At 43.4% G+C, this 27,296-nt stretch overlaps 1 protein-coding gene across 1 annotated transcript; it reads right to left on the bottom strand.

The window, feature by feature from the left end:
- Window positions 1-1,146: 1,146 nt before the first annotated feature.
- CHRNB3 (cholinergic receptor nicotinic beta 3 subunit) lies at window positions 1,147-20,855 on the bottom strand. The gene is made up of 6 exons (XM_066616177.1): window positions 20,798-20,855; window positions 14,530-14,681; window positions 13,017-13,061; window positions 4,471-4,580; window positions 2,419-3,292; window positions 1,147-1,281 (listed from the first exon to the last, which is right to left on the bottom strand). Exons 1-6 carry the CDS (start codon window positions 20,853-20,855, stop codon window positions 1,147-1,149), a joined length of 1,374 nt encoding a protein of 457 aa, XP_066472274.1.
- Between the last annotated feature and the right edge of the window lie 6,441 nt (window positions 20,856-27,296).

Below are 27,296 nucleotides of genomic sequence, written 5' to 3'. Positions count from 1 at the left end.
TACCTTTATTGCACAATACACCTGTAAACTCCATCATTAATTTTAGATATATTGTTTATATAGATTAAAATATAAAATATCTGTGCTTTTCAAACTTACTCTTCATAAATCTAATGCACGTGCCCTATGCCTTTATATATATTATAAATAACATCTTTGTAAAACTGAGTGCTACAAGGATCTCACCTTTGTAGACTGTCAGCATAAGAATATTTACATCTGAGCTCTAAAATCACAAAAATGACTGAATAAAATTATACTAGTTCCATTTATATAGATCTTATCACTTAAAATTTATTTATTTTTATCCCACCTTTCCTTTACCAAGGGTGCACCCAAGGCAACTAAAAACAGTCATAATGACATTTTTATGGTCATCACGAAGTCTATAAAATCTCCTCCCATCACAAAGAGATATTGCTGCAATAGGGCCAATTCTATCCAATTTTCCAGTGCCAATGCAGCTGGGCCAATGGGGTGTGCACTGCATCCTGTGGTGGGGAGGCAGTCACAGAGGCCCCCTCAAGGTAAGGTAACATTTGTTCCCTTACCTTGGGGCTGCATTGCAGTTGCACTGGTGCCAGAAAGTTGGATATGATTGGGCTGTCAGTAACTTTGAGCATGATTTTAGAAGTAGGCTATATCTACCCAACAAACTGGTTTAATAGTCATTCCTAGGCTTCCTAGTCCTTCTCACAGATTTATATGAGAAGGGAATGCAATTGCTAACAAGGATTCTCAGAAACCACACCAACCTACAATTCCTAGGTTTTTTTGCAGGCAGCCACAATGATTACATTGACACAAAATCAACATAGGTTTGTAGTGTAGCTATATCCAAGTATATATTGATCTACAGAGTTCACCATCTCTTGGCCATGGCATCTGCGTTAGCAAATAAAAACCTACAAATATAACAGATTCAGAAGTGAATTTCTTCATTTGTGCAACAGTTTGAAAAGTTAAACCTTGATCTGTGTGATATTTGTACAATCATCATCAAAGCTGATGGCTGCCAATGGCCCAGTATCATTTCCACTTCTCTATGTACTTGCTGATTTTGAATATACTGAATGCTAGCAAACCATTCATCTTCATATTCCACTTCTTTCCTTTATCGTCACTGAATGACACTTGGACTTATTTTTACAAACCGCTGTGCAACCACATCTTTAAAGCAGGGGTAAAAATCAGGACTGAGCCCATCACAGATACCACCAAAAAGAGCCACAAGAAGATGCGGTCAAGCACCTGAGCTACAAATTTCCAGTCTTGTACAACCTAGAAAAGAAAATTGTAATCATGAGCTTCATACTTATTTTTTACACAACTGCAGAGCAAACAAACTTGGAATTTACAGTGCAATCCTAGGCACATCTACTCAGAAGTCAGTCCCATTGAGTGAAACGAGACTTACTCCCAGGTAAGCATGTATAGAATTGCAGCTTAGGCATCATTTTAGGCATTTTACCATTAACCATTACCATTGATACTACTATTATAGCTTTTGAAGGACAGAAACCTGCTCATAATATTGAGATTGAGAACTGAAAGGACAAATGTATACTGTAAATATGAACTGCATAATTTGTGAACCACTGCGCTAAACACAACCCACCAGCCAAAAATGGCAACTCATTAGAAGCTTGACCAATCTTCCTACTATTGTTGACTGCCTCAAACTATAGAAAGAGGGTGGATCAAGTACCTGGCAGGCCACAGTATGTGGCTAGGTGGGCTGTAGACAGCTTGCTGAGTCACAGATTTTATAGAGCAGCTGTCAAGAAACTAGTCATCTGGATTGTGTTTATGGCATCTTCAATCTGGAATGGGGGCACAGCTCCTATAAAAAGTGTAGTCTTTTCCTTGCAACAGTAAAAATTATTGAAACTATCTCCTGAGTCAAAGCCACAAACACACCCTTACTCTATACACAGCACTTTACACAGACGAGTTACGATGCTTTAATTATTAAGAGAGCCTGAGTATGGTCTCTTGATTTGTAAATATAAAACACATTTTTGGTCTGTAGGGATCTTAGAACTGGCAGCCCTGGCCACCCCGCCGCCCTGGGGCAGTACATAAAAATATCATCCCCATGATGTAATCACGTCACCACAATTACTTCTGGTGTTAGTGGCTGCAATCTTCCCCTTGAAAAAAGGGGGGGAAAGGGGGAGGTAGTCAAATCAGGGCAGAATCACTTTTGTTTCAAAGCAAAACAAGCTGGCAGGACCTCCAGTTTGTTTCACTTTGAAAAAAAGCAAAAAAAGTGGCAAGGAAGTGGCATCCTGGGGCATTTGCACCTGTTGACCCCCTTCCCCCCCCCCCCCGGTATGGATCTTGGTCCAAAAGGGTAGGCCATGCAAGATCAAAGCTGTGAAAGCTCAAAGTCAGCCTATCCTTGATCTAACATACCTGTCTGATGAAATGTTCCTTTTTAACATGCCTAGAAATATACTTGATGGAATCAGCAGCCTTTTCCAAAAATGCAATCACAATTTTTTCTCCATCCTTGAATTGCTTATGTTTGTGTTTTCTTGGCAGCTTTGTTTTCAGGGTTCCTTCAGGATCAGAGAATGAGTAGCGATCGACATGTCCTTTCATGCAGAGAAGCCTAGGGAGTTTCTGGAGGAAGAGTCTTTTCACCCAAGGAGCCATTGGGTGGTAGGTCGCTGAGGATCGATGGTGCACATTAATTACAAAAACAGTGACAATGATGGACAGAGTTACAAAAATCATGATGAACAGCAAGTACTCGCCAATCAAGGGTATGACTTTGGAGGAAGAGGGGATGATTTCTTCAATGACAAGGAGAAAAACAGTAAGGGAGACTAAAACAGAAGTTGATAGTGAGAGTTTTTCACCCTCATCAGAAGGCAAGTAAAAAACAAGCACAGTTAAGAAAGATAACCCCAGGCAAGGGATTATTAAGAAGAGAGTGTAAAACAGTGGAAGGCGTCTTAAAACGAAGGAGTAGGTAATGAAAGGGTAAGAATACAGTCCATCTTTTCTATTTCCCTTCATTCCCTTCGCGTTGAGGATCTCCCATTCCCCATTGTCAAAGAAATCTGTCCTGTCCACATTTTCATTGACGAGGATCAAGTCAACCATACTGCCATCATAGGTCCATGATCCAAACTTCATTGAACAATTCTGCCTATCAAATGGGAAGAAAGTCACATCCATAGTGCAGGAACTTTTATAACTAGCTGGAGGAGTCCAGACAACTATGCCATTATATTTCACTATTGCTTTAGTCATCAAGGAGCCTTCAAAGCGTCCATCTGCACTGGAAAGAGAAAAGAAGAATACAGTTGTTTAACACTGTGTTTCAAACTATTTCTTTTTTTTTTTGTATTCTGATTTTCTTTCAGGCACCTAATTGTAACCAACGTCTAATAAACGATACCAAGTTTCAGGAGGCTTTGAATGATTACTCTGAACACATCTGCATGTGCATTGGGACCTCAGAAAGCAAAACCAACCTTCTGATGTAGTGGCCTGAGAGGCTCACATCAAACTGTGAGTTGGGAAGCGTGGCAAACTTATGAGCACACCATGTCTCTTTGCTGCCCCTTCTGGTCCATTGCCAATAGAGCCATGTCATTTGATACTTTTATCCTCTTCCCACTCACTGAGAGCGGGAAGAGAATAAGGACAATGGCAGACCCCTCCTTCTTCCACTATAAGGAAGAAAGGGAGGAAAAATACCTGCTATAGCCACCTCCTCACTCACCCACAGCCCAATCCTATGCATGTCTACTCAGACGTGTAAGTCCCATTAGAGTCCATGGAGCTTACTCCCAGGAAAGTATGTATAGGATTGGACTGTCAGTTGCTTAAGAAAGCAACCAAGTGAACTGGGAGAGGGTGGGGACCCCTCACCTCACCATGTCACTCCCTTCTTTCATAAGGGCCCAATTTAAAATAAGCAGGAGGAACAGAGAGTGTGCCACTCTTCCTGTCCGTTTGAAACAAAATCTGCAGAGAAAGGAGATGGCATGAAGTGGAAAGGGGAGGGGTTTGGACTCACCTCATGTCCCTTTCCTCTTTCAGTCAGTGGGGTGTGTGAATGCAAGGGGTTTTTTTTTGGGGGGGGGGGGTTTAAAGGATGTTGGTGGGGACAGGCCAACACTCTCAGGCTGCCTCAGGAAGCAGCCAGGCTTCAGTCAAGCCTCTCAAGAAGTATAGACACCTAGGCTTGGCGTATTCATATAATCTTTTCCATAGACCAATATTATTATTTCTCATAATTATCATCATCATCATCATCTAGTCCTTTCCAGAGTGCTCTCTGGCTTACAAGTCTGCAGTAAGGCTTGGAAAAGAGTAGTCTGCGGTTTACAGTCAGGGATCTGGAACCCCTGCCACCATAAGTGCACGAACTAAAAATCTAGGCACAACGAAACAAAGCAGTACCAGCATGCTGTAAACTGAGTGAGAAGTGAATGAGCCTTTTATACTTACTTTTCAAACAAAACAATATCTGGGAGCCAGAGTGATTCCGATGGGACCCGAATTGCAGTGATTCCGCCATAATCCTCAGGATTCCAGCACAATTTGTGGTCGATCCATTCCTGCAGTTGTCAGTAAAAGCAGCATGGTCCCATTTTCATGTTCACAGATAGCTGACCATTCTAAGCCAAGGAAACAAGCCTGGGGCATCTCTCTGTCTTAAAGAGTGCCTGGCACCTTGCTAGTGGGTGCACACTCTATCTTGCAGTTGCAATCAAGCGCAAAATCGGATTCAGGAACTAACAGGGCCAGAGCTAAAATATGGCTAAAAATAGGAGAACCTAGCTGGTCATTTTAAGAAGCATTCCAGATCCTTTCCCTGAATGTTCAGTCTTCATTCCCCCCCCCCCCAAAATAAGCCAACAATTCAGTGCTCTGCCATATCCTCCCCTCCTGTGTGCACACTACTCCCATGTGGCATTTCTTCCCTCCAATCCACCTTCCCCACCAACCTCCCCTTCCAGCATGAAAGGGTTAGTCACACCTGGACCGCACGCTAGGTTTTTAAGAGTGCAATCCTAGGCATATCTACTCAGAAGTAGGGCCCACTGAGTTCAGTGGGGCTTACTCCCTGAAACATATGTGTAGGATTGCAGCCTTAGTCTGGCTGATAGATAAGGAAACACAGATGTAGTCTTCTATCCAACACTAGAGTCAACTTGATTCAGTTTTCCAGTGTTTTGAGTGCAAAGGTCCTGGGGTAACTGAGAAACTTTCTGAGAAGTGGCATCTATTGTTTAAATTTTATTAAAATTTAATAAAGGCAAAAATATTCAACCTCTGAGAACACTCACATTTAGATGTTTGATCTTTAACATTGATATACAGTAGCCTCCCTTGGTGCACCTTTAGTCACATCCACCCCACAACATTCTGACTACAGCAGTAATGGGCAGCCACACAATAGCCTGCGGCAACAAGGTTAAAGGCCAAACGAGACAATATGCTTACTGTGTGACTGGGGCCCGTGAGCTTGATTTTTCTGCTGTAAATAATGTTAAACCATTTCTGCCCAACGTTGCATATATACAACAGGGACCAAATGTGTACACCTGTGGGCTGGGGAAAAAATGGGTTTTAACAATACACACAGGGGGAGTGCACCACTGGCAGCATTTCTTCTGGAGCAAATAGAAACTATTGGGTTGGGGGTGGATTTGGATGAAGACTAGAATGGGGGCAAAGCCAATCCAGATCAGGGCCCTGGATGCGTGCTATTTACATGAGAAAAATCAAGCAACTTCTAGTTTGGCTCTCAAAGTCTGTACGAGATCACTGAAAATGAGGTTGCTAAAAGTGCAGGAACAGTCATATGGCTGGACCCACAGTCTAAGCAAACCGGTGTTTTTTTAGTGGAAATGCCAAACACTTCTTGGGGGCAAACAAGATACGTTGTGGCAATAAACACACTCTTGACCTTTGACAATGAAGCATAATCACAGTTATCTTCACAAGCCGCAAGTCTACAAGTGTGACAGGAATAGATTTAGATTTAGAGACCTTTATTGGCATTAAGACAGGAATACTGAATGTGCTTCTTTGAAGAAAATAAGAGGTTGCACTGTTAGGGTTGCCAACTATTTTTTACTCTATCCTGCTTCTGAACCTTTAGCAGCAACAAGATATGAGGATATCAGAAAATGCTGATGCTTATCACCATATCTTGAACCTGCCAATTTCTACAGTGGAAACTGTTGTGAGAGGCACAAGGGCATGCCAACATGGGATTTTTTGATAATTTGGCAACCTTGTGTTAAGGTCATGGAAGCTTTTAAAAATAAATACGTTGGTTTCATACTGCACAACCCGAGCCATCTCAGAATGCCTCTGTACTTACAGTAAAAAGGAAAGTGTTACCTCTCTATTTTTATTTATTATTTATATGTTTTTAGGTTGTCCTGAGGGAATGCAAGATGGGGTAGAATAAGTATGCTAACTAAAATCAATATCAGCAATAAGAGCATCTTCCTGTAGAACATTCAGGCACAGGACTCTGACAAGATCCATTTTTTTCCCCAAAAACATGCTCCATGCTATCACTTAAGGGTGTTTCAAATTCTCTGTTGTTCTCCTGTTACCATGCATTGCAGAGTTGAAAATTAAGCATTTACAACTTCTTTCTTTCTCCAGAAACAGGGAGTACTGTAATGGGCATTAGCAGTGATCCACGGTCAGGGAAGAGAGACTTGCAGAGCTTATAGAAAATGAAACCATCTACCCTTTCCAGCCTGGAAGAGAGACTTGCAACCTAATTCTATGCATGCTTACTTAGAAATAAGTCTTCCAACATCCAGTGTAGTTTAATCCCAAGTAAGCGTGCATACAATTGTAGCCTAAAATACACACCCTCAGGGAAACTGCCATCACTGAGATCAGCCATGCTATGTAGCAAAGGTTGCCAACTGACCAGAAAAATACAGCCCAGTCTGGACATTCAACAGCAGTTCGATCCGTAGAAATTAGCAGCTCGTGCATTTTGCAGGATAGAGATTACCCTAGAACAGGGGGCTCTAAACTTTTCAGCTGAAGAGCCACATCAAATAGTTGGCACAGTGTCGGGGGCCGGATAAAAAAATAAAAATAAAATTTAAATAAATACATTAGAGATGGAACTTAAATGAATGGGCTCAAATGTCCAGGACTTTTCCAAGCACGAACACAGCCCAAGAAATAAAGCACACACTTAAATGAACCCCCATTCCCCCACCCCACAAGCACAACTCTGGTTGTGTTTGGTCAACTGGACCAGAGGCTCTCAGGGGATCTGAGGCTGGCCGCGGGCTGCATCTGGCCCCTGGGCCGGGGTTTGGAGACCCCTGCCCTAGAACACTCACATGTGAATGCCAAAACTGCAGTCATGCTTTTACAATGGTGGTAAACCAGTCTGATTTCCTGGTGACCTATAATGGGTACCAACACCATAAGTCAGTGGTTCCCAAACTTTGACTGGCAGCTCCCTTGACCTACTGGGCCATTGGCCATGGCTTCCCATTAGGGTTACAATCCTATACATTGTATAGGGGAAGGATTCTGTGGCTCCCCTAGCTGGTTTCCACAGCTCCCAGTTTAGGAACCACTGCCATAAGGTTAACATAGCATCTAAAGCCAACTGCTGTTGCTCATTGTTATGCTGCTTTACAATCAGCCTAGAAGGAACTAAAAGCCACACATTTCCTGTCACTGATTCTCAATGTCCCATTCCTTAGGGATTAACAGCATGTTGGCTGCAAATATGACTAACAGACATGACACCAAGTTTCTTTCAGTTATGACTCATGCAGGTAAAAAGTGTTCTGCAACAGAGGAGTGATTAGGACAAGAGACTCAATGACCTGACAGCACTCTAGTCTCCAGTAAAGGTGTCAAGTCTTTCTCCCCTTGATTGCTAATCAGCGGGGAAGCCTTTTTACAGCCAGTGAACCATCTCACAAGCCAGAGCATTTTTTGTTAAAGATGGGGGGGGGGGGGCTTGAAGAAAAAAGTAATAGATGGTTAACCCTTCTTCTGACCAGTGCGTCTCTGTTTTTCTTCCCCACTGGATTTTAAAGGTGTATTTAACCATGTTTTGAACTATATGGAGCAGTAACAGCTCCAGGTTTCTAGGACAAAGCCCTGAAATGAGCCCCCATGACAACCCCTACCTGACCCCCCAATGGTGCATTATTGGACACTGTTGCTGCCAAAGCTACTGAAGGCTCTGGAGTCACCTGGTCAGGTGGGTCCTCTAATGGGTATGGGCAATTGGCCAGTGGACAACCCCTGACACAAACTTGGTAGAGAAATGGTGAACAGGAAAAGGGTGAGGCTCTCCTTGCCTCAGTGACTCTCCAGTCAAAATTCCTCCCCAAGCTGTTTTTGTTTATTTTTTTTCAAAGGCTGACTTTTAAAAGCAAGGCTCTTTTAAACATATTTGCATGTGATATGAGCAAGTCCTGAAATTTCTTAACTTCATCTCATAAGCTACTTTATGCAATGTGCTTAAAGGAAAATTCCTCTCTGTCTTTGATGTTTACACGCTTCAGTTACGAATCATCAATTATAGCCTGCAAACAAAGCAAGTTTAATTTTTTTTTTTTTGTCCCATTAGCTTTCATAAACCCATTTCCCTAAGACTTCGAAATCTGGTTTATGTGCCCTTCTCAAGAGGTGAGTCAGCTCATGTCTTCAACTAAAAAGACCCCCAAAGCACAACAAAACATTATAGGAGCAGATCCACCTAAACCATCTCAGCATGTACACTGGATATTCCTAAGGAGGATATCAGGAAAAGCACCATCCCATTCCATTTCAAGCCAGGACCTATCAGAAGGCAGTGTGGTCCACCAAGGATGACCAGATACAATGGAGGACAGAGTGCCTATACTTTTACCCATTGCATAGAAGAGGGAATTTTGGCAGGAGTAGCCTTTTAAACCTTTCCATATTGAAGGGCCAACATTTCCTTGGTTAAAGGTTGGTTAAAGGTATAGGCACTGTCCTCTATGGTCACCCTTGGTCTACCAACTAACTAAACTGATTGCAGTGAAATGGGACAAAACATCCACTGTAATGTAACCAACCATTAGAATGTTGCTCCTGAAGTTGGGGGGAGGGGGAGTTTGCAATTCTCAACCTAGTTTTGCCCCAACCCAAACTGGGTTGCACTAGCTACATAACTCTCTTTTTCTTTCTTTGGTTTAAGGCAGGGGTCTCCAAACCCCGGTCCAGGGGCCAGATGCGGCCCGCAACAAACTTCTTTCTGACCTGCAGCAAGCCTTTGGACCCCTGCAAGACTTTGGTCCGCTCAACCAAATGTGACCAGAGCTGTGCTCCAGTTGCATCTGGAGGTTGTTCTGAGAGCCAGGGAGGCCATGCGCCTCCCCTCAGAATGCCTTCTAAAGGCCCAAAGACATCACTTCCTGGTTTTTCTGAAAAACCATAAGTGACTTTTTGGGCCATCTGAGGGCCTTAGGCTTTGTGAAGCTTTCTAATGTATTTATTTAAATTTTATATTTTAAATTTTTTTTTCCCCAGCCCTTGACACCATGTCAGATATTTGATGCGGCCCTCTGGCCTAAAAGTTTAGGGATCCCTGGTTTAAGGAGAAAAAGAGAGATGGGGGACAACGGGGAAAGACACAGAAACAGGATTTTGAAAAATGTAAATGTGACCCAATGTTGCTGGTTAGGATTGAAAGTAGATCATGGCCAAGTCTGAAAAAGCTACAAACTGCTGCATTTGTGAACATCCACCTCCTGCTTTGCTTGGGCTGTTATTTAAAGGCACGCATCTTTAGAAAGCACCACAGTTTCACAGAGCAAAGGAGACACAACCTAAGAGGTCATGACAACTTGAACCAAAGAACAACAGGAAGACTTTGCCGCATCTGAGCAGTTGCAACTCACTGCCTTTGGGTGTTTTGTTTCTCTTTTCACATTCGCTGAAGAAAGCTTGTCAACCACATGCTATTGCCGATCACCCTTGTGCCCTCCAAGAGAGAAACAATAGTCCCCAAGGGCTGCTGCAGCTGGCTTTGCCAAGAAAGGGAATGGCATACCATGGGTACGTGCATATGCCCTGTACTGCAGGGAGATGTTATGCTGACTTGGGCTGCAGTCAGACAAGCTGGGGCAAGGAAGCCATTTGGAGAGCAAGTTCTTTGGTTGTTTTGAATTTCGTCCTAGCTCTAACCTAGCAGACCCATAGCCAGAAGTCTGGAGGGAGGGCAAAGGTGTACTGTGGAGGATCACAAGTCAATATGAAACCGCAAAATTCAAAATAACGTGTTTCAAGAAATGAAAATGAAGTTATCAAACTTAATTTGATTAAGTTCATGCAGTACATTAACTCTATAGCTCATGCTATTAAGGGAATAAAAGTTGGAAGTGCCAAGGGCTTGTCCATCAGCCCAGTGCCTTTGAACATATTAGCAAGCATGCTGGAAGGCAAAAGGAGATTGTTTTCTTAACCAAGCATTAGTGCATTGTAGTGAGTAGTGTATTGTTTGCACATTTTTCGTATCTGTCCATTGTATCAAAGGGCTAAAGATAGACTAAGGAAAGGCAAGTGGAATATCTCTGATGACGAAAGAGCCCTTAGGGCTTCCCACCCCCATGGCTACAGCCATGCTCTCCAGTATTGGTATGCATGTTCAGATGGCAGCAATTGAGGTACTGCAGCATATTCAGCCTCCACTGTGTGCAGAGGGAAGGGGTTTTCATCCACATTGATCCAAAGGACTTGCCAGAACCAACATATCCTTTGCAAACATTGTGCAAGCATTTACTTCTTCTACTAAGTTCTGGACATCCTGAAGTAATTGTGCTTATGCTCCAGTGGCAGTCATGCTTGGTCTCCAGGGACAAAGGTTCTAGGAATGCAAGCAATGAAAGAGGCAGCAATGGAGCAGACCCTTGGCTGAGTGCTTTACTGTGCTGCTCTCCCAGGTAAAGGTGTGGGCTGAGGGGAGAGCATCAGGGGCCAGGCAAGCAAGCCCTGGGTAGCTCATGGGCTGGTACCTAATCTGGCTGGTACCGAATCTGGTCAACCTCCGATGTCACCAATGGGCAAATTGATTTTCAGGGAAGAGCTGTGGTGGTACACCTCTTCAGGTTCTTCAGTGGTACAGTATCTGCTTTGCACGTAGAAGATCCCAAGCTCAGACCTTGACATCTCTAGTAGTGCTTGAAAAAGTGTCTGCCTGAAACTCTGGAGAACTGCTTAGACCAACTGTCTCTAAACTGAGAACCTCTATATCCTGAAAAAACTATCCCCAACAGTGTGGCACTTTCCGTTCTGCAGCCTCTTTCAAGCTGATCTTCTCAGAAACTTGCGCCAGGCAACTGTTTCCCCTGTCCATGGCCCCAGCAGGCTCTGCGCCCCAGTTTCTGAGTGGAAGTGGCTGGCCAGCACGAGTTCCTGAGATCAGCTTGAAAGATAAGAGGCTGCTATGCAGAATGCAGAGTGCCATGCCGTGTGGAAACAGCTTTTTCCTGACGCTGGACCGAGCCCACAGGCCACCATTTGAAGCCTGCTGGACTAGAGATCGTACTGAGCTACATAGATCAATGGTCCAACTCAGCAGAAAACAGCTTCCTGTGGACAGTGCTTTAATAGTAGTAGTACAGGAATCAATCATGCCACACCCCCAGGAAGAATATAACCAAAAAGTGAATTTTAAATATCTTCATTAGAGTATTTTCCCTTCTGCTACTTAATTCTATTTTGAAATTGATTATACTTTCATTTAAACAACTAGCTCATTACAACCCAGATTTTTGGATGTGTTGCAATAGGTTTAAAATATTTTAAAAAGAAAAATGGGCTTATAAAAGGTGCCAGTCTAGGCATTTTACTCAGCCCATTGTATTCAGAGGAATTTATTCTCATCTAAGTTTGCATAGGATTATATCCTTAATGTAATATGAACTGTGTATTGTCTCTCCGACAGCCCTTGGTTAAGACAATGGCTAAGACATTGGCATATGCCCCTAGGCAAATTTCTCAGTTTGCATTCTGATGAGCCTGCCTTTTCCCAAAGGACCCAAGTTGAGAAGAAGCAGCAACACAGTGCTTCTGCTGAGGACATCACAATTCCTGCTGGATTAGTAGTTGTGGTGCTCTACTTCCCACCATCCAACTATACTCCTGCCTATGAAATTTGAACAGACCTTCTCATTAAGAAGTTTCAGAACTCAGTGGGAAAAACACTATGTTAGACACCTTTTTTCCCCTCACAATGTATCTGTTGCGATATAGTGCACTATTTTTATTATCTCTCTCTAGATATCACCATCAGCAGTATCAAGTTACAAACCAAAATCACACCATAGTACAATGGTTCTCAAACTTTTTAACACCAGGACCCACTTTTTAAAATGACACTCTATTGAGACCCACCTAGTTTGTTTTTTTAAGTAAAAAGGGTGATCTAGAAAAAAAATATTTATTTGAAAAAAAAAACCCTCAATCTATTTCTTGTAATGTGGCAGCCCAAATGAATAGCCTCAATGCTTGAGAGGCTTAGTTATGTGACCCAGCCTTCACCTGCCCCACTATCCATCATTGACAGACTTGGGGGGAGGGGAAACACACCCAAAAAGATGCTCAAACATTTATCTCCCTATATTTACACCAGCTTGCAAAGAACTCAGCTCTTTGCAGGGCAGTTAAAGCTATCTGATTTTTAATAGACTCAGGGCTTGAAGCTGATCTGATCTTTCCATCACCTGTGTTTTCACTGGTGCTTTGTGGGACCCTCCCCCCCCCAAAAAGTAGGTTATGACCCATCAAGTGGGTCCTGAGCCACAGTTTGAGAAAGGCTGCCATAGTATCTGTAATGCTAGCCAGTTTACTGACACACTGACATCAATGGGGAAGGAGTTCCTTATATCCAAGAACCTTCATCTCAACAGCACTGTGGGGCATCAACAGACCATCATCAAAATTCAGTGATTTTTGGCAACCATGTAGTACTCACAACAAAATGTTTAAAAGTAATGTACCACCATATATATTACCTGCTTCAGCCACACATTCGTTGTCATTAACTGATTCTTTTCATCCTATGGGGGAAAAAAAATCATTCACTTCTAAACAGAAGAAAACTAACAGCCCAATCCTAATTGACTACTTGTGGGATGATGTGGGATGTACCAACGTGGCACCTACTGTGTCCCATGGAATACACCAAACATCTGTGCATGTGCAGTCCAATTTTAGAAGCCCTGGCAAAAGGGTATCAATGGGTTCAGGACCAACCCAAAGCCTCCTGGCACATGAAGCTATCCCCTGTTACCTGATGATGTGCAGCTGCTGCTGTTCCCACTCCCTGGATCTCTAATGCTCTAGCCTATGCTCTCTTCCATGCTTCCTCTTCTACTTCATCCCCCTTTCTTTTTCCAATACAGGTAGTGGGAGAAGAAGCAATGCAGGTGTTTGGACAGATACTGGTGGGTGCCCATCAATCTGTTCCTTGAGTGCCTCATTGGGCCTCATGGATGGGCCAGTCCTGAATAGGCCCCCTTAACTAGCAAGAAGTGAGTGGGATATACGTTACCTGAAGTGAACCCCAGGATTTTCACTTTATATTGTTCCACTCCCTACCTTTGAACTACTTGGGTACCTCACCAAAAGTGAAATATCTCACACAAAAAGTTCTCTGTGATCCGCAAAGGGCCAGAGGGTGGTACACCATTCTGATCCTGGCCAAAGGGGGCAGGCTTGCTCCATAAAAAAGGGAAGCCAGGGATGAGAGGCAGTCAGTGTGAAGCAGGGAGCTGTGAGGTGAACGGCTCCTGCTCCTAAGCCAAGTTTGGCAGCTCTGCTAGGGAGGAGGACAAGGGTGCTGGAACCCCACCTCCTCCTCCAGCCAGTCTGAGGCCTCCCTGGGGGTGGAACAAGCCTGCTCCAGGCCCCTCCAGGGGTGGGACCCTACATCTCACTTTGTGTGAAGTGTCTGAGACGTTCTAATGATGAGCAAGAGTGACCTCCTGCATTTGACCTTTCTTAACCATTCCACACAAAGTGATCAGCTTAAACTGCTTAAAGCAATAAATCCCTAATTCAGTGGTTCTCAAACCTTTTCAAATGGCAACTCCCTTGTATTGCCTACCCATTGGCTGTGGCTCCCCATTAGAGTTACTATCCTATACATTGTATAGGCCAGAGTGTTTTTCATGAGGATTCCACATCTCTCCTGGCCGGTTTCCACTGCTCCCTGGGTAGCCATGGTTCATAGTTGGGGAACCACTGCACTAACACATCACTTATGAACCTCAGCAAATGCTTCACCAGGCCAAGCACTAGCAGTTCTAAGGGTCCTGGGGCCACAGGAACTTACATCCTTCTGCACACCTCAGATTGTACAGACTAAAGAGAACAAATCTAATTCCATCAAGTGTCCCAAAAGAACATAAATAGGATTGAGAGAGAAATTGGGATAGCGGCATACTTTCTGGTATCACTTAAGGAAAGTAAGTATGTCCATCCCTATCAGTGGAACCCAGAGAAAAGGGACTGTGCATTACCTACCACATCTACTAATTGGGATATCTTTAATCCAAAGTACACTTTGATGGTATCATTGGAATGTTTTACTGGTCTGATCCATTTTTGATACCCGAGAAATAAGTGACGCAAGAGGGCATCTTCATTCTCAGCAAATGAGCTGAACACAGTAAAAGCTGAAAAAAAAAAGTGAAAAGGTAAGGAGAGGCACTTGAATGATATGGACATGCTGTTCAGAACTGTTGCCGCATCTGAACCCAGTTAAATTAAAACCAATATCCTGTGGGGAAAAAGATTCATTGAAAGAATGGCAGAGAGGCATAATGGATATAGTGGCATAGCTAAGGTATCTGGTGCCCAGGAGCACAAAAATTTTTAATGCCCCCAACCTACAAAAACAAATTTAATACGCGCACATGCACAGAGTCATGTCCAGGAGGTGGCTTGAGGGGCAAAGAGGCTGTACACGGCCTCCCCGAGTCTCAGAAGACCACATTTTTCACCTTGGGTCCACTGTCCCCCTCGAGGCATGGTACCCAGGGCAATGTCGCCGTAAGCTATGCCACCACATGGATATTCTTTTTACTACCAACTACTGTAGAAAGTATTTCATCATCACACTGGATGGGCAACTCCATAAGGGACAGTTTCATTCGTGCACAGTTTCATTACTGTAGCAAAAGGGAGAACGACACACAGTGGTACAGAATTCAAAGTGGCAGCTCACTTTGACAGAGCTAAAACCAGAGGATGAAGAAGTCAGCAGAGAAGACAAGTTTGAGCTGATCAAATGTACAAAGAAAGGTACTGGACCAAGAGATCAGGACCCAGTAAAGCTAGGAAGCTTTCTCGTATGTATTCTTGTACTGGTGCTGGTGTACAATTTGCTGTTTCCACATGTCTTTGCTGCACCAAGTGGAGGCACTATTTAGAGACAGTAATCGTTATAATTAGTAGCCCTCCCTGGGGACACATTCACATCGAGCAGAGGATTTGGGGGAGCAGAGGGGACAGCAAACAGACTCGACACCTTCCCCCACTCCAAAAGTAGACCTAGAAGAACACTCTTCCCTCTTTATAAGTACTTCCATTACAAAGATTTTCACTTATCCATACAGCACGAGTTAAGACCATCCCTCTTTATCCATACCAATACTTTTAATATAAGGTCTGGGAATGGTGGGGGAAGAAGCAAATCTCTCACAAAGGCAAGATCTACTTCTCATTTTACCCACTGGGAACACCTCACACCCCCTTTGAGATACAGAGACAGAGGACAAATTTGCCTTGGGTGCACAAGAAGGAATTCCAGGAAGTTGGATCAAATTGTAGATTTCTCCCCCTGATAGGACAGAAGTTCAACAATGCCCCTTTCTTGGGTGTGCTCCTGTGGGCTTTAGGGAAACTACTCTTCAGTACCCTTGGAGGACCAAGCACTGTTGGGGAAGATGCACCCTCCATGTGAAATGTACTGCCTGATGGGTAGCAAGTCCCCATGCTTTCAAGGCATGTGTGTTACATGCTCCCTTTCACAGTATATCTGTTCTTGTGCTGCATTTCTACAAATTACTGTGAATATGGGTCTGGGTAATCCAATCCTAACCTGCACTGAAACAGGCAGGCCAACTGGCCTGTGCTGTATCCAGTGCAGAGCAGGAGGTGGCTATTGCACCAACTTCATTAATTCCCTTATCCTGTGTTGCATGCCAGCCACCCCTATGGGGCTACTTGGATCTCCATCAGTGAAATCGCTGACACAAATCTGAGTAGTCTGGTGTAACACCAGGTTGGCTGGGAGGAGGATAGGATCTAGGCCACTCCCACCTACCCTTCCAGGCCTGGTCTGCCCACCGGCCCACCCTCCCCTGCCCAAAAAACACTCCCATTCCACCCTCCTGCCACCCTCTCCAACACTTGTGCTGGCTGCCTCAGCCAGCACAAACTCACCTTCTCCAGGCAGCGTGGCAGCCAAACTTGGCCTCCATGAGCCAGCAAGAGCCTCTGAACCAGCCCGGCCAGCTTGCAAGGAGGTACAAATGTGCCTTACGAAGTGCTTGTGACACTCCTGAGATGGCGCAGTGTTGCATCAAAAACTTGAGGTGCTAAACCTCATTACGTGATTTTCATTACATGTGAATCATTACGTGATTACATTTTCATTGTTGACTAACACTTCATTGATGCTATATAATACTGTCATTAAATAGAATTAATTCGATTTTACTGTGTCACACAACTTTTTCCTTATGCATTAAGGGTGGTTTTAGGATGACTTTGGAATGAGTTAGAATTTTTCCCATTGAAATTAATGTAATAATTGCATTCATGCACATTGTTACTTATCTATAACTTGGGCATTTTTTGAAACCTTTCTCTACAGTCCTGTCCATGCCAGAATCCCTGATGAGAGGGGATAAGATGGCTGTGGTAGTTGAATGCTGTCTTTAAAAAAAACAACCACAAAGTCAGATTAATGAATTATGTCAAATGACAAATTATATCTAGACTGTAAACTCCTTGGGGGCAGGGACTTGTCTTTTCACTCTATGCTAAATGCCAATGCACTATATAAATAAACAGAGGCAGGACCTTGTTCACACTAAGCACGAATGACCCATCACTGAGGCTGACCGAGGCAGTCTCTTCTGGTGATGGGCAAGCCAGGGCACTTTTTGCATCTGTTGGCTGCCACTATTTCACTTTGACTCTCATACACACACTGGAACAGCATTAGCATGGTGCCTCATTCATCTCTGCTCCTCCTCTACTCGCTCTTTTTCTCCTCCTCTTCTCTCTTCCATTCTCTAGAGGAGGTTGATCACCTACAACAGATGCTTCCACTTTGTTCCCCATCACCTTTTTAAAAGCCAACAAGTAAGGCAGTGGCAGAAGCTGTGGTTGTGGTGGTGTGCTAGCTACTGGGCAAGAGATAAGCAGAGGCCTCCATTACATCTGCTCACCCAACTGAGTTAAGATTTTAAAAGCCATTTTTAAAAAAAAATTTCAAAGTCTTGGAAACTATTTGTGGATTTCAGTAGCAATGCTTTCGACTTTAGAGGTATCCGTAAGTCATTAACAGCCCAACCCTATTCCTTGTCCCCACTGCTGGTACTAGCGTTCTGGTGTGAAGCGCATTTTATGGCATTACAAACTCCATTAGAGAAGTGCATGTAGACCACCCCTTCTAGAAGTGCATGTAGACCACCCCACACTTCCGGACCACCCCCACAGATGCTGAGGAGTATCCCTCATGCAGTGGTGGCAAGAAACCCTGATGACATTGGTAAGCTGGCAGGGTGGGGAATTGATGGAACAGGGTGGATCGGGGAATGGAAGAGGGCATAAGAAACTCGTACCTGATGCTATCCCCTCCAGAGCATCCCAACACACCCCCTTTGCCTCTTCAGATTTGCACCAGTTATAAAGCTGGAACAGGTCTGAGGAGACCTATTGATGATCAAGGGGCTTACATCTCCCCCAATCAGCCTCCTTCCCCCTCACCACCATAGCATGCAGCACAGCCTGTTTCGGAGCAGCTGCATGCAGCAGCAGGGAAAAGGATAAAATTGGGCTGTATTCAGCCTTGTGTAATTATAGTAGAATAACTCTTGATAAATGTGAATCATTTTGATTGACTTTGCAGTTTGCGTGTTATATGTAGCAAATTGCTGTGAACATTTAAAAGTGCTTTTTTATGAAATCAGATCATTGGTCCATCTAGCCCAGTATTATCTACAGTTACCGGTCATCTTAACATCTATAGCAGGGGTCTCCAAACCCCAGCCTGGGGGCCACATGCTGCCCGCGGCGAGCTTCAATCCGGCTCACAGCCAGCCTCTGGCCCCCTGCAAGCTTCTGGCCCACCTGACCAAACATGACCAGATCTGTGCTCCGGTCATGTCTGGAGGGTGTTCAGAGGGCCTAAAACATCACTTCCTAGTTATCTTGAATATTTGTAAGTAATTTTTGTACCCTCTGAAGGCCTTAGAAGGCCTTCTGCAGGGTCAGAGGCTTCCTTAACCCTCAGAACATGCTCCAGGTGTTTCCTATGATGTGCTAATGCTGAGATATTTACTCCTGTATATTTTAGTAAGCTGCTTGGGGGGGGGGGGAATGGGAATCCATTTAAATGTGTGTTTTATTTCTGTCAGTGCTTGGAGAAATCCTGAAAATTTGAGCCTATTCATTCATCTAAGTTTCCTCTCTAATGTATTTATTTAAAGTTTATATTTAAATTTATTTTTTTTCCGGCACTCAACACCGTGCCAGTTATTTGATGTGGCCCTCTGGCTGTATAGTCTGGAGACCCCTGATCCATAGTTATTTCCCCCCAGCTCTCTGGGGGAAGGTATATCCCAGTCCTACTTGGAGATGCAAAGAATTAACCTGAGACCTTCTACTTTAAAGGCAAGTACTCTGCCACTGAACAAAAGATCTTCTCCTAAATATGGAAGAAAGGAATAAATGTATAAACATACATTTTTGGAGGTTTGCATGTGGCCATGGAGGAAGAGCAGCAATCTGAGCCTCAAGAGATCTGGTGTAGTGCGGTGGTTTAAGAGCTGCAAACCAAGAGTTCCGTGGCTCAAACCTGGCTTCTTCCATACCTTCCTTTGGTGACCTTAGGTAGGTCATTATCACTCTCAGTTCCCCTCTCTGCAAAGAGAGGGAGAACAACCCTGACCTACTTACGTGTTTGTCTGTATGGATTACTGAGACATTAGGGGAGATGCTTTGAACACTCAAAAAGTGCTGCATGAACGCTAAGTGTAGTCATTATTAGCTAGCAGGAAAGGGTTGCTAAAATGATTTCCGGGTTTGAGGGACTGATGCTGCTTTAGGACTAACACTGCAGGTCTACATGCCTGCTTGTTTCCCACCTGCTCAATCTGTACATCAGTAAGCTGGAGGTTGATTCTTGGGTTTTAATGTGCTGTGTGTGAGGCACATTAAAACCCAATATCTCTCATACATAAGAGAGAAATATACATACATACATATGAGAAATATCTCTCATACAAAAATGAGAGAGTCATCTTTCGGTGGGCTCTTTTAGAGTCCTGTGATGGATGAATATTAAAAAAACCAAAAACACTGAAGATAACAGGTATGATGAAAAACTTATCAACACAACCTCATGTCTGATACTCAGAAGGAAACCGCACGGAGTTCAGTGTGACTAACTCCCAGGTAAGTGGGTCAGTCTCAGGCTCCAGTACTCTTTTTTTTTGGGGGGGGGGGGAACACAGAACATGCAAAGGCCAGCCCTGGAACTCCTCAGGACAAGAGGGTAAGGAGCAGGAAAATATTACTGCCCTCTGCATTTTGGGAAAAGGGCCATTATAATTCTGTGTTGGGAAAGGGGGTGCAGAGAGAAGGGTGAAACACAAATAGAAAAGTGAGGCAAATTTGCATCTAGCATTAGCATTAACAATAGGTGTTCAAAGAAATAAACAACTGATACTGATAAACTTCTGCTATTCCCACTAAAATCAAGGCATCTCCACCCCTCCCATCTTTCTGCTCTTTCACCCAGGTTTAGAATGTAAGCTGTTTGAGGCAGAGAACTTGCTGCTCTGCAAAGCACCATGTTACTGATCCTCCTATATAAATTACTATTAATGTGGGTTCCCCCCCCCTCACACACTGAAATAATGGGTGTGGTTGTTATAATATCACTTAGGCTGCAATCCTTGGCACACTTCCATAGGAATAAATCCTATCAAACACAGTGGGGTTTACTTTTGTATAAACATGCATAGGATTATGGTGTTAGCTATAAAAAGTCTTTTTAAAACAAGGCTGTTGATTAGAAGCTGAAATCCATGAACAGCAGTGCTGAAATGAGTGGCTGGCTACCTGGTGTCACTTATGTTTAATTTCCAAGTCCTTTGCTTAGTGTGGAAAAGGGGGGGAGTATTTCAAATGCACTTAAAGAGCAAAAGCCAGTGCTTTTGCACATGAATGCATCTCTGAGTTCTGCAGGCAGTCTATCCACACTTAACTGGGAGTAAGCCCCATTGATTATAATGGAACTTACTTCTGAGTAGGCATGCATAAGATTGGGCACTTAGGCTGCAGTCCTATACACATTTACCTGGGAGTAAGTCCCATTGATTATAATGGGACTTCGGAGTAGGCATGCATAAGATTGGGCTCTTAGGCTGCAATCCTATACACATACTGGGAGTCAGCCCCATTGAATTCAGTGAGACTTACTTCCGAGTAGACAGGCATAGGCTTGTGCTGTTCGATCTAGCACTTATCTTTAACTCGAATAAAAGGCACCTACCTGAACTGCTCGCCCAAAGGAGGAGGGATGCTATAATGAAATCTCGCACCCCCCTCATCGCAGCAGCTTCTCCACCAGGATCTCTTGTCTTTCACAGGCAAACAACTTCCATCAGAGAAAGAAGTTAAGGCAAAATGATGCTGAAGCCTGCCAGCTAATAGGCTGGAAGCGGGGAGAGCAGCCTTAGAGAGCCTGATCTTGCACCACTCTGAAGCTTCTTAAAGTACACTTCATTGATTTTCGGTCAGCTGTCACAGGCGGCCAGCCAAAGCAAGAAGAAGCTCTGGGTCCTAAACCCTGCCATGCTCTTTACCCAATAACTAGGATGCTGTGTAAAAAACTAGCAGTGTGTGTATTCACAGGGTACCACTTATGGCCGAAAGAACCAAAGCTGGAGGGAACTCTGTTTTGATTCCACGGATGTGCATTTTTTTAACCTCTTCATCACTGGGTAAAAAATGGAAGATGAGAGGTGCTCCTCTGCCTGTTCAAAGATGCTCACTGCAGCACTCTGTTCAAATCTTAGTCCTTTAGTGCAGTAGTTCCCAAATTTTTTAGCACCAGGACCCATTTTTTTTAATACAACACTTGATCAGGACCCACTGAGGTTTACCAGGCTTTTAAAAAAGGAAGTCTGGAAAGGAATAATATTTATTTACTTATTTAAGTAATAATAACCAGGAAAAAACTCTCAAACATTTATCCTCCTAAATTTGCCCATGCTTCCAAACTGCAGGAGCTGAGCTCTTTGCAGGGTAATTAGCAGCTATCTGATTTTTGAATAGCCTCAGTGCTTGAGGCACTTAGTTATCTGTTCTTTCCATCAACCTTTGGTAACCCACAAAATATCAGGTTGTGACCCACCAGTGGGTCCCTATTTTGCCAGATTCCTGGTCCAAGCTTTGTCTGGAGAACCTATGCCCACTTTAAGCTAATTAGCTCCCGTTTGTTCTACAACAATGGCCCTAGTTCTGCACTGCTGGACCCCCACCACCAGGGAATCTCACCTGTTCGACCTGTAGAGTTCCTCCTTCCTTCTGTCTCCTGCCAGCAGCTTCTCCAGCCACCACAGCAACAACTTGGTCCTCAGCAGGTCATGGGAGTGGCAGCCACACACCAGTTTCTAGTGTCTCCAGAAGTCTCTGTTCCAGCAGTCCTCAGACTGTTGATGCCACACCCTATCTCCTCGAGGGATCTTGTTCATTTTCATTACAGTCCTGACCTACAGTTTGGGAACCACTACTTTAGTGTGCTTAAAATGAAATTTCCCTGATGGCACAAACTGGCTCAAACCACCACCCTGGCACATGGATGGTCATCTGTTAACAGGCGTCCAGAAGCTACCCTTTTCAGAAGTGATCAGGGATCATAATAAATTTGGAATCATCCAGGTAGCCACATTAAGAGACTACACAAGTTCAGGTATAGTATTATGCACAGATGTGTTCATCTCCATAATACAAAGAGATTACACTCTAAAAGAGAAATAACCTTATTTTGTGGAATACATCTTCCTTGTAATATAAAACATGGGTTTTTTTTTCCCCTTACAAGTGATCTGGTGGGCAGTCTTTAGGTCATACCTTGGTCAAATATTATTTGAAAGGCCAGGAATCAGATACTGTTGCTTGAGGGTTTGGATCCAGGCTACAGACCAGTCAGTTGCTTGTACAATCATGGAGCTCCAATATAATATGTGATGTAACTGGTTCTGGGATCTATCACAATATTTTGGCCACATCCTCAGGCTGCTCTACTTTGGATTGCTAGAGCCAAAGTGAATTGTATTGCAGTTTTGCCATCATGATCTTTATCTAGAATTAAACATTCAATTGAAAGTATTTTAAGTCTGTCCAATAAAGGCCAAATGTGCCACACAGGATCCATGGGATTATAGCCTAGGGTGGCATTCCATGGACAGAAGGAGTTTGGTTTGTGTAAAGGGGAGGTAAAGTTTTCACTTTTTCTTCCCTTCCCTCTGCAACCTGCCCCCTCTCTCAAAATTCTGCTTCTGAGAATTGGGGGCCCTCCAGAACAGGATGGCACATTGGGGCTGCAGCAAGAGATGGGAATCAGTAAGCATCACCTCCTCTTGCACAAATAGCACATCTTTCCTTCAAGGAATGACACCTTAAAAGACAACCCATAATTCAGGGGGGGGGGGGGAAATCAACATATTCTAACAATCAAAATATTTTCGAACTGAGACTTAGGGCCCAATCCTATCCAACTTTCCAGCACCAGTGCAGCCACAATGCAGCCCCAAAGTAAGGCAACAAATGTTCCCATACCTTGAGGAGGCCTCTGTGACTACCCCACCACCACAGGATGCAGTGCATGCCCCATTGGCACAGCTGTACCGACACTGGAAGATTGGATAGCATTGGGCCCATAATCTTTTGAATGGGTTATCTCACCGATTTGTGCAAAAGAGTTCTTTTCCACTTTTATTGTCATTTTGTTCCTTCTTAACATTCAAACTCAAATCCAAACAGACCTTTATTGGCATGAACATTCTTTGTCTCCTCCAATCGGTTACAGTCAACCGGGGTGTTGACAAAGAGGGTTCAGGGCAGGAGGCTATGTTTACTCAGGAGATAATAAAACTCCTGCTTTTTTTCCTGATAACTCTGTAGAAATATACATTAATCTTCTGACAAAGCTCAATAAAAATGTGAATAATGAAGAAGACTGTTGGACATGCCTTTGATTTTCAGTCAAAGCTAAAAATATGCTTGTATTCTAGGCCTGACCTTCTGTACTATTTTCAGCGAGAGCATTTGAAGGCCTTGTGCAAGTCTAATTACATCAAAAGATGTATTATTTCCCTTTTCACCTCCATAGGGCAAGGAGCTCAACAATACCTCTATCTTCTTGTCAAACTCAATTTTTAGTTCACCTCTCATTGAAATGAAATGTCCCTTTAGAATTGGTCTGAGTGGGGCTTACAGCTGAGTTGTGCCAATCCATAGTACATACTTTTGACCAGGTGATTGAAAGAAATGAGTCTATTAGCTGGGCACAATTATCTGGGCACAATTAGCTGGTACTATTATCTAGAAATATCAATCTGTCACTAGATAAAGGGCAGTGGGGCATGCAATAGGATATGCAGACATCTGAGCATGGAGTTGCTCAGGCTTTGTTTTGTTCTGAGACACAGTTTTGAAATTAGAGACCAGACAAAGAGGGCAAAGTCACAGTTATCTCTTCCATTCATTGGAGGGCTACTAGAAGTCGTGCCCTGGTGTTATGCAGTTTCCACTATGTGAATGACCAGGTAGGAAAGATGAGGGAAAATAGGTGGACCTTCAGAACTTTTTGAAAACAGGAAAGAGGTGAAGGAACTTGGACATCAGAAGAAATGCCCTCTTGTGGGTGTCTTGTGAGCATCTGTGTCTGCCTGCTTGCTTCCACTCTTCTTCCTTCTCCTTCCACTCCCTGGATTGGAAAAGGAAGAAGAAATGTGGACAGGATGAGAGTGGTAGCTAGAACACTGGAGAGTGAGAGGAGCAGAAGCTGGCACATCATTGAGTAAAGGGGGGCAACATTTGGCATGGCACCTCAGAGGTCTTGGATCAGCCCTGGTGCTGTTGAATCTAGGCAGCTGCAGCTTATCATGGAGGAATGAGAATAGCTGCATTTGTTATAATCTCCTGTTCTGCACAAAAATTACAGGAATCTTCTTGCAAGGCATCTCATTTAAATGGCATTCAAAATGCCTCTTCCTGCATTTCCCAGGTATACATTATTTCCTTGTGTGTCTTGCCTCTCTCTTTCTCTCTCTCACAGTTGTTTCTTTTCGGCCATTCATTTCTCTCCAGTACACATTTATATTATAGCAAAAAACAAAACAAAAAACATAAGAGTCCTATTGCATCCTAATGCCTAGCAAATTTAGTGAAGCATAAGCTTTGGGGATAGCATACTCTCTTTGGGGGAGTAGAGAACTTTAAAGTCTGCAATGAACTCTGAAAGTTTATCACAGCCACTTCTGAGAGAGAAAATTGGGACACCTAGTGGAAATTAAGTAGAACTGCAGCAACTGGTGGTGGCCCCAAGGGTACTGAAAAGAATGCTGCCGGCCCTGATATATTGCAGAATAAAATATTCGGAGAGTATATGGGTCATGGGGGGCAGGATTGAGGGGTTTGTGAGGAGGCAGGAAAAAAGTTAGCTTGTGTATTTCCCCCAACAAGCACTGGGGAAGGACTGACATCATGACATTCTCTGTACATTCCCTCTTGAAGGAGATCAAGGTGGTGTATGTAAGATTATCCCATTTTACCTTCACAATAACCCTGAAAGGTTATTTTACCATGGTCCACATCCAATGCTCTGCCCACTATATCACACCTTCCCAAAGACTTGCACACCAAGAAATGAACCCCAAACAGCCCATTCTGTAACAAGTTTTGTTCTCAAATGACACGCTTGATCTACAGATTGAAAGAGATTTAAAATCCATTTAAAAGGCATAGCTGTCCCCAAGAAGTGTGATGGTGGTACAGAGAAACCTGTTTTAGAACTCTTTCACTGCCTTGCAAAACTCTGATTTATGGGGTGAAATTAGTCTACATTTAAGATGACCTTAACCACTGTTTTCCCGTGACTCTGAAAAGCACCTGCCACTTTGATTTCTCTGTGCCATTTGAGCTATATGGGAATACAGTACTGTTAATGCAGGACAGAATGCAGAAGTGAAGTAAAATTGCAGATATTCCTTCTTGCTGGTATAGATTTTGCAATGACATTACAGACTGATTTATGGGAGCACTCAAGTTTCGTATCTGAAAAATCCATTAATTCTGCAACAAATCTTTATAAACAATTCAGGCACATTTATTCAGAATGGAAGTTCCCAGAATTAGATATACTAAGCCGTGTTCCCTATAAGGGGTCTGTGCCGGTGTGTGGACCATTCTGTAGCTGCATGGTGTCACAACTGTGTCACAATACCACTTCCAGATGTTTGGCGATGAGGTAAGCTTAGTAGTGCTTGGCTGCATACCTTAGAGCAGTGGTTCTCAAACATTTAGCACTGGGACCCACTTTTAAAAATAAGAATCTGTTAGGAACCACCAGAAATGATGTAATGACTGGAAGTGACATCATCAAGCAGGAACATTTTTAACAATCCTAGGCTGCAATCCTACCCACACTTACCCAGGAGTAAGTTCCATTTACTATCATTGTTAAAAGCATATCCATAGTAGTTTGTTAAAAGTACAGATCTGTAGTATTTTCCCAAATGCAGTCACATACCATAGCAGCATCAAGTCTAACATATTAAAAATAAAATATTGAAATGAATGGGGACCCACCTGAAATTGGTTTGCAACTCACCTAGTGGGTCCTGACCCACAGTTTGAGAAACACTGCCTTAGAGGAAACAGTGATACTAAGATGAGATTTTGAAAAGTAGCAACTCTCCCCTGAAGTAATTTAATTCTTCTCAAAAGTCTCAGCCTCGTTTTTTTTCCCCAGCGTATTCTGAAAAAATTGGTCAAGACAGTGACCATTATAAACTGCAACCTTGGCAGTTCATCAGTTCCAACCAGTCTTAAGCAGTGATATCAATGGATTTCATGTTTTGCTGCCATAATGCTAGCGCAGAGCTCTTAAATTGTTTACTGACTGATTCATCCATATATATCCATCACTAGCTGGTGCGGTATAGTGGCTAAGCAATTGATACTATAATCTTATACATACTTCCCTGGGAGTAAGCTCAACTGAATACAGTGGGACTTACTTCTGAGTAAGCATGCCTTGGATTGCACTGTGAACTCCCCCTGCCATGAACTCAACAACAAAACAAAATTCAGAATCAAAATTCAGAATTCAAAACCCTCAAAATTCAGATCATTTTCACAGATTATGTATTTTGGTGTACACCTAATTTTTTTAAGTGTAATAAGTGAATGAAACAAACATGTTTAGAATCAGTACAGTGTATCACACAGATTCATTCATCAGAGCCAGGATTAGTTGCATCTGTCAAATGTACATGCGATGGCAAACCCAGTTTGGCTGTCATGTAATGTGTTGAAAAACCCTTTAATGAAAGTGAGGGAAACAGGATTTCATAACATTTGACCAATGCCTTGCCCATTTCCATCAGTGATTCTCAGGGATGGGTGAGTCCAGTATGGCTTGACTCGAGTCAAGTTACTAGTCTCCGCCTGCTGCGACTTTACTTGAAAACGAGTCCTAACGGGCAGACTTACCAAGTCACCCAGAGCAATTTTGGAGTTTTCTTTAAACACACACAGCCCATTCCATCTGTAAACAAAGCAGGAAGGGGTGGGAGGGACTGCCTGAGAGCGGGGACAGAAGTGGCAAGAAGGAGGGGGTCACATGCAACAGCTGTGAGGCTTACCAGGACAATTCAATCCTTTGCAGCTCTACTCAGAAATAGTCCCATTTCTGACAGTCATTCAATGAGGCCTCCTCCTCTCCTTACACCTGAGAAAGTGGGTGTAAGGAGAGCTTCCTC

This window comes from Tiliqua scincoides, chromosome 2 (genome assembly GCF_035046505.1).
Source record: "Tiliqua scincoides isolate rTilSci1 chromosome 2, rTilSci1.hap2, whole genome shotgun sequence".
Taxonomy (NCBI): domain Eukaryota; kingdom Metazoa; phylum Chordata; class Lepidosauria; order Squamata; family Scincidae; genus Tiliqua; species Tiliqua scincoides.
The sequence above is the reverse complement of the archived record's forward strand: the minus strand, read 5'-3'. Positions and strand labels throughout refer to the sequence as shown.

What these genes read in the sequence shown, in the direction of transcription:
- CHRNB3 (XM_066616177.1), bottom strand. Translation starts at nt 20,855, where the DNA reads ATGAGGGGGGTGCGAGATTTCATTATAGCATCCCTCCTCCTTTGGGCG. An exon ending in CCTTTGGGCGAGCAGTTCAG is followed by an intron (nt 14,682 to 20,797) that starts GTAGGTGCCTTT and finishes TTTTTTTTTCAG; the next exon opens with CTTTTACTGTGTTCAGCTCA. An exon ending in CGAATGTGTGGCTGAAGCAG is followed by an intron (nt 4,581 to 13,016) that starts GTAATATATATG and finishes TGACAACTGCAG; the next exon opens with GAATGGATCGACCACAAATT.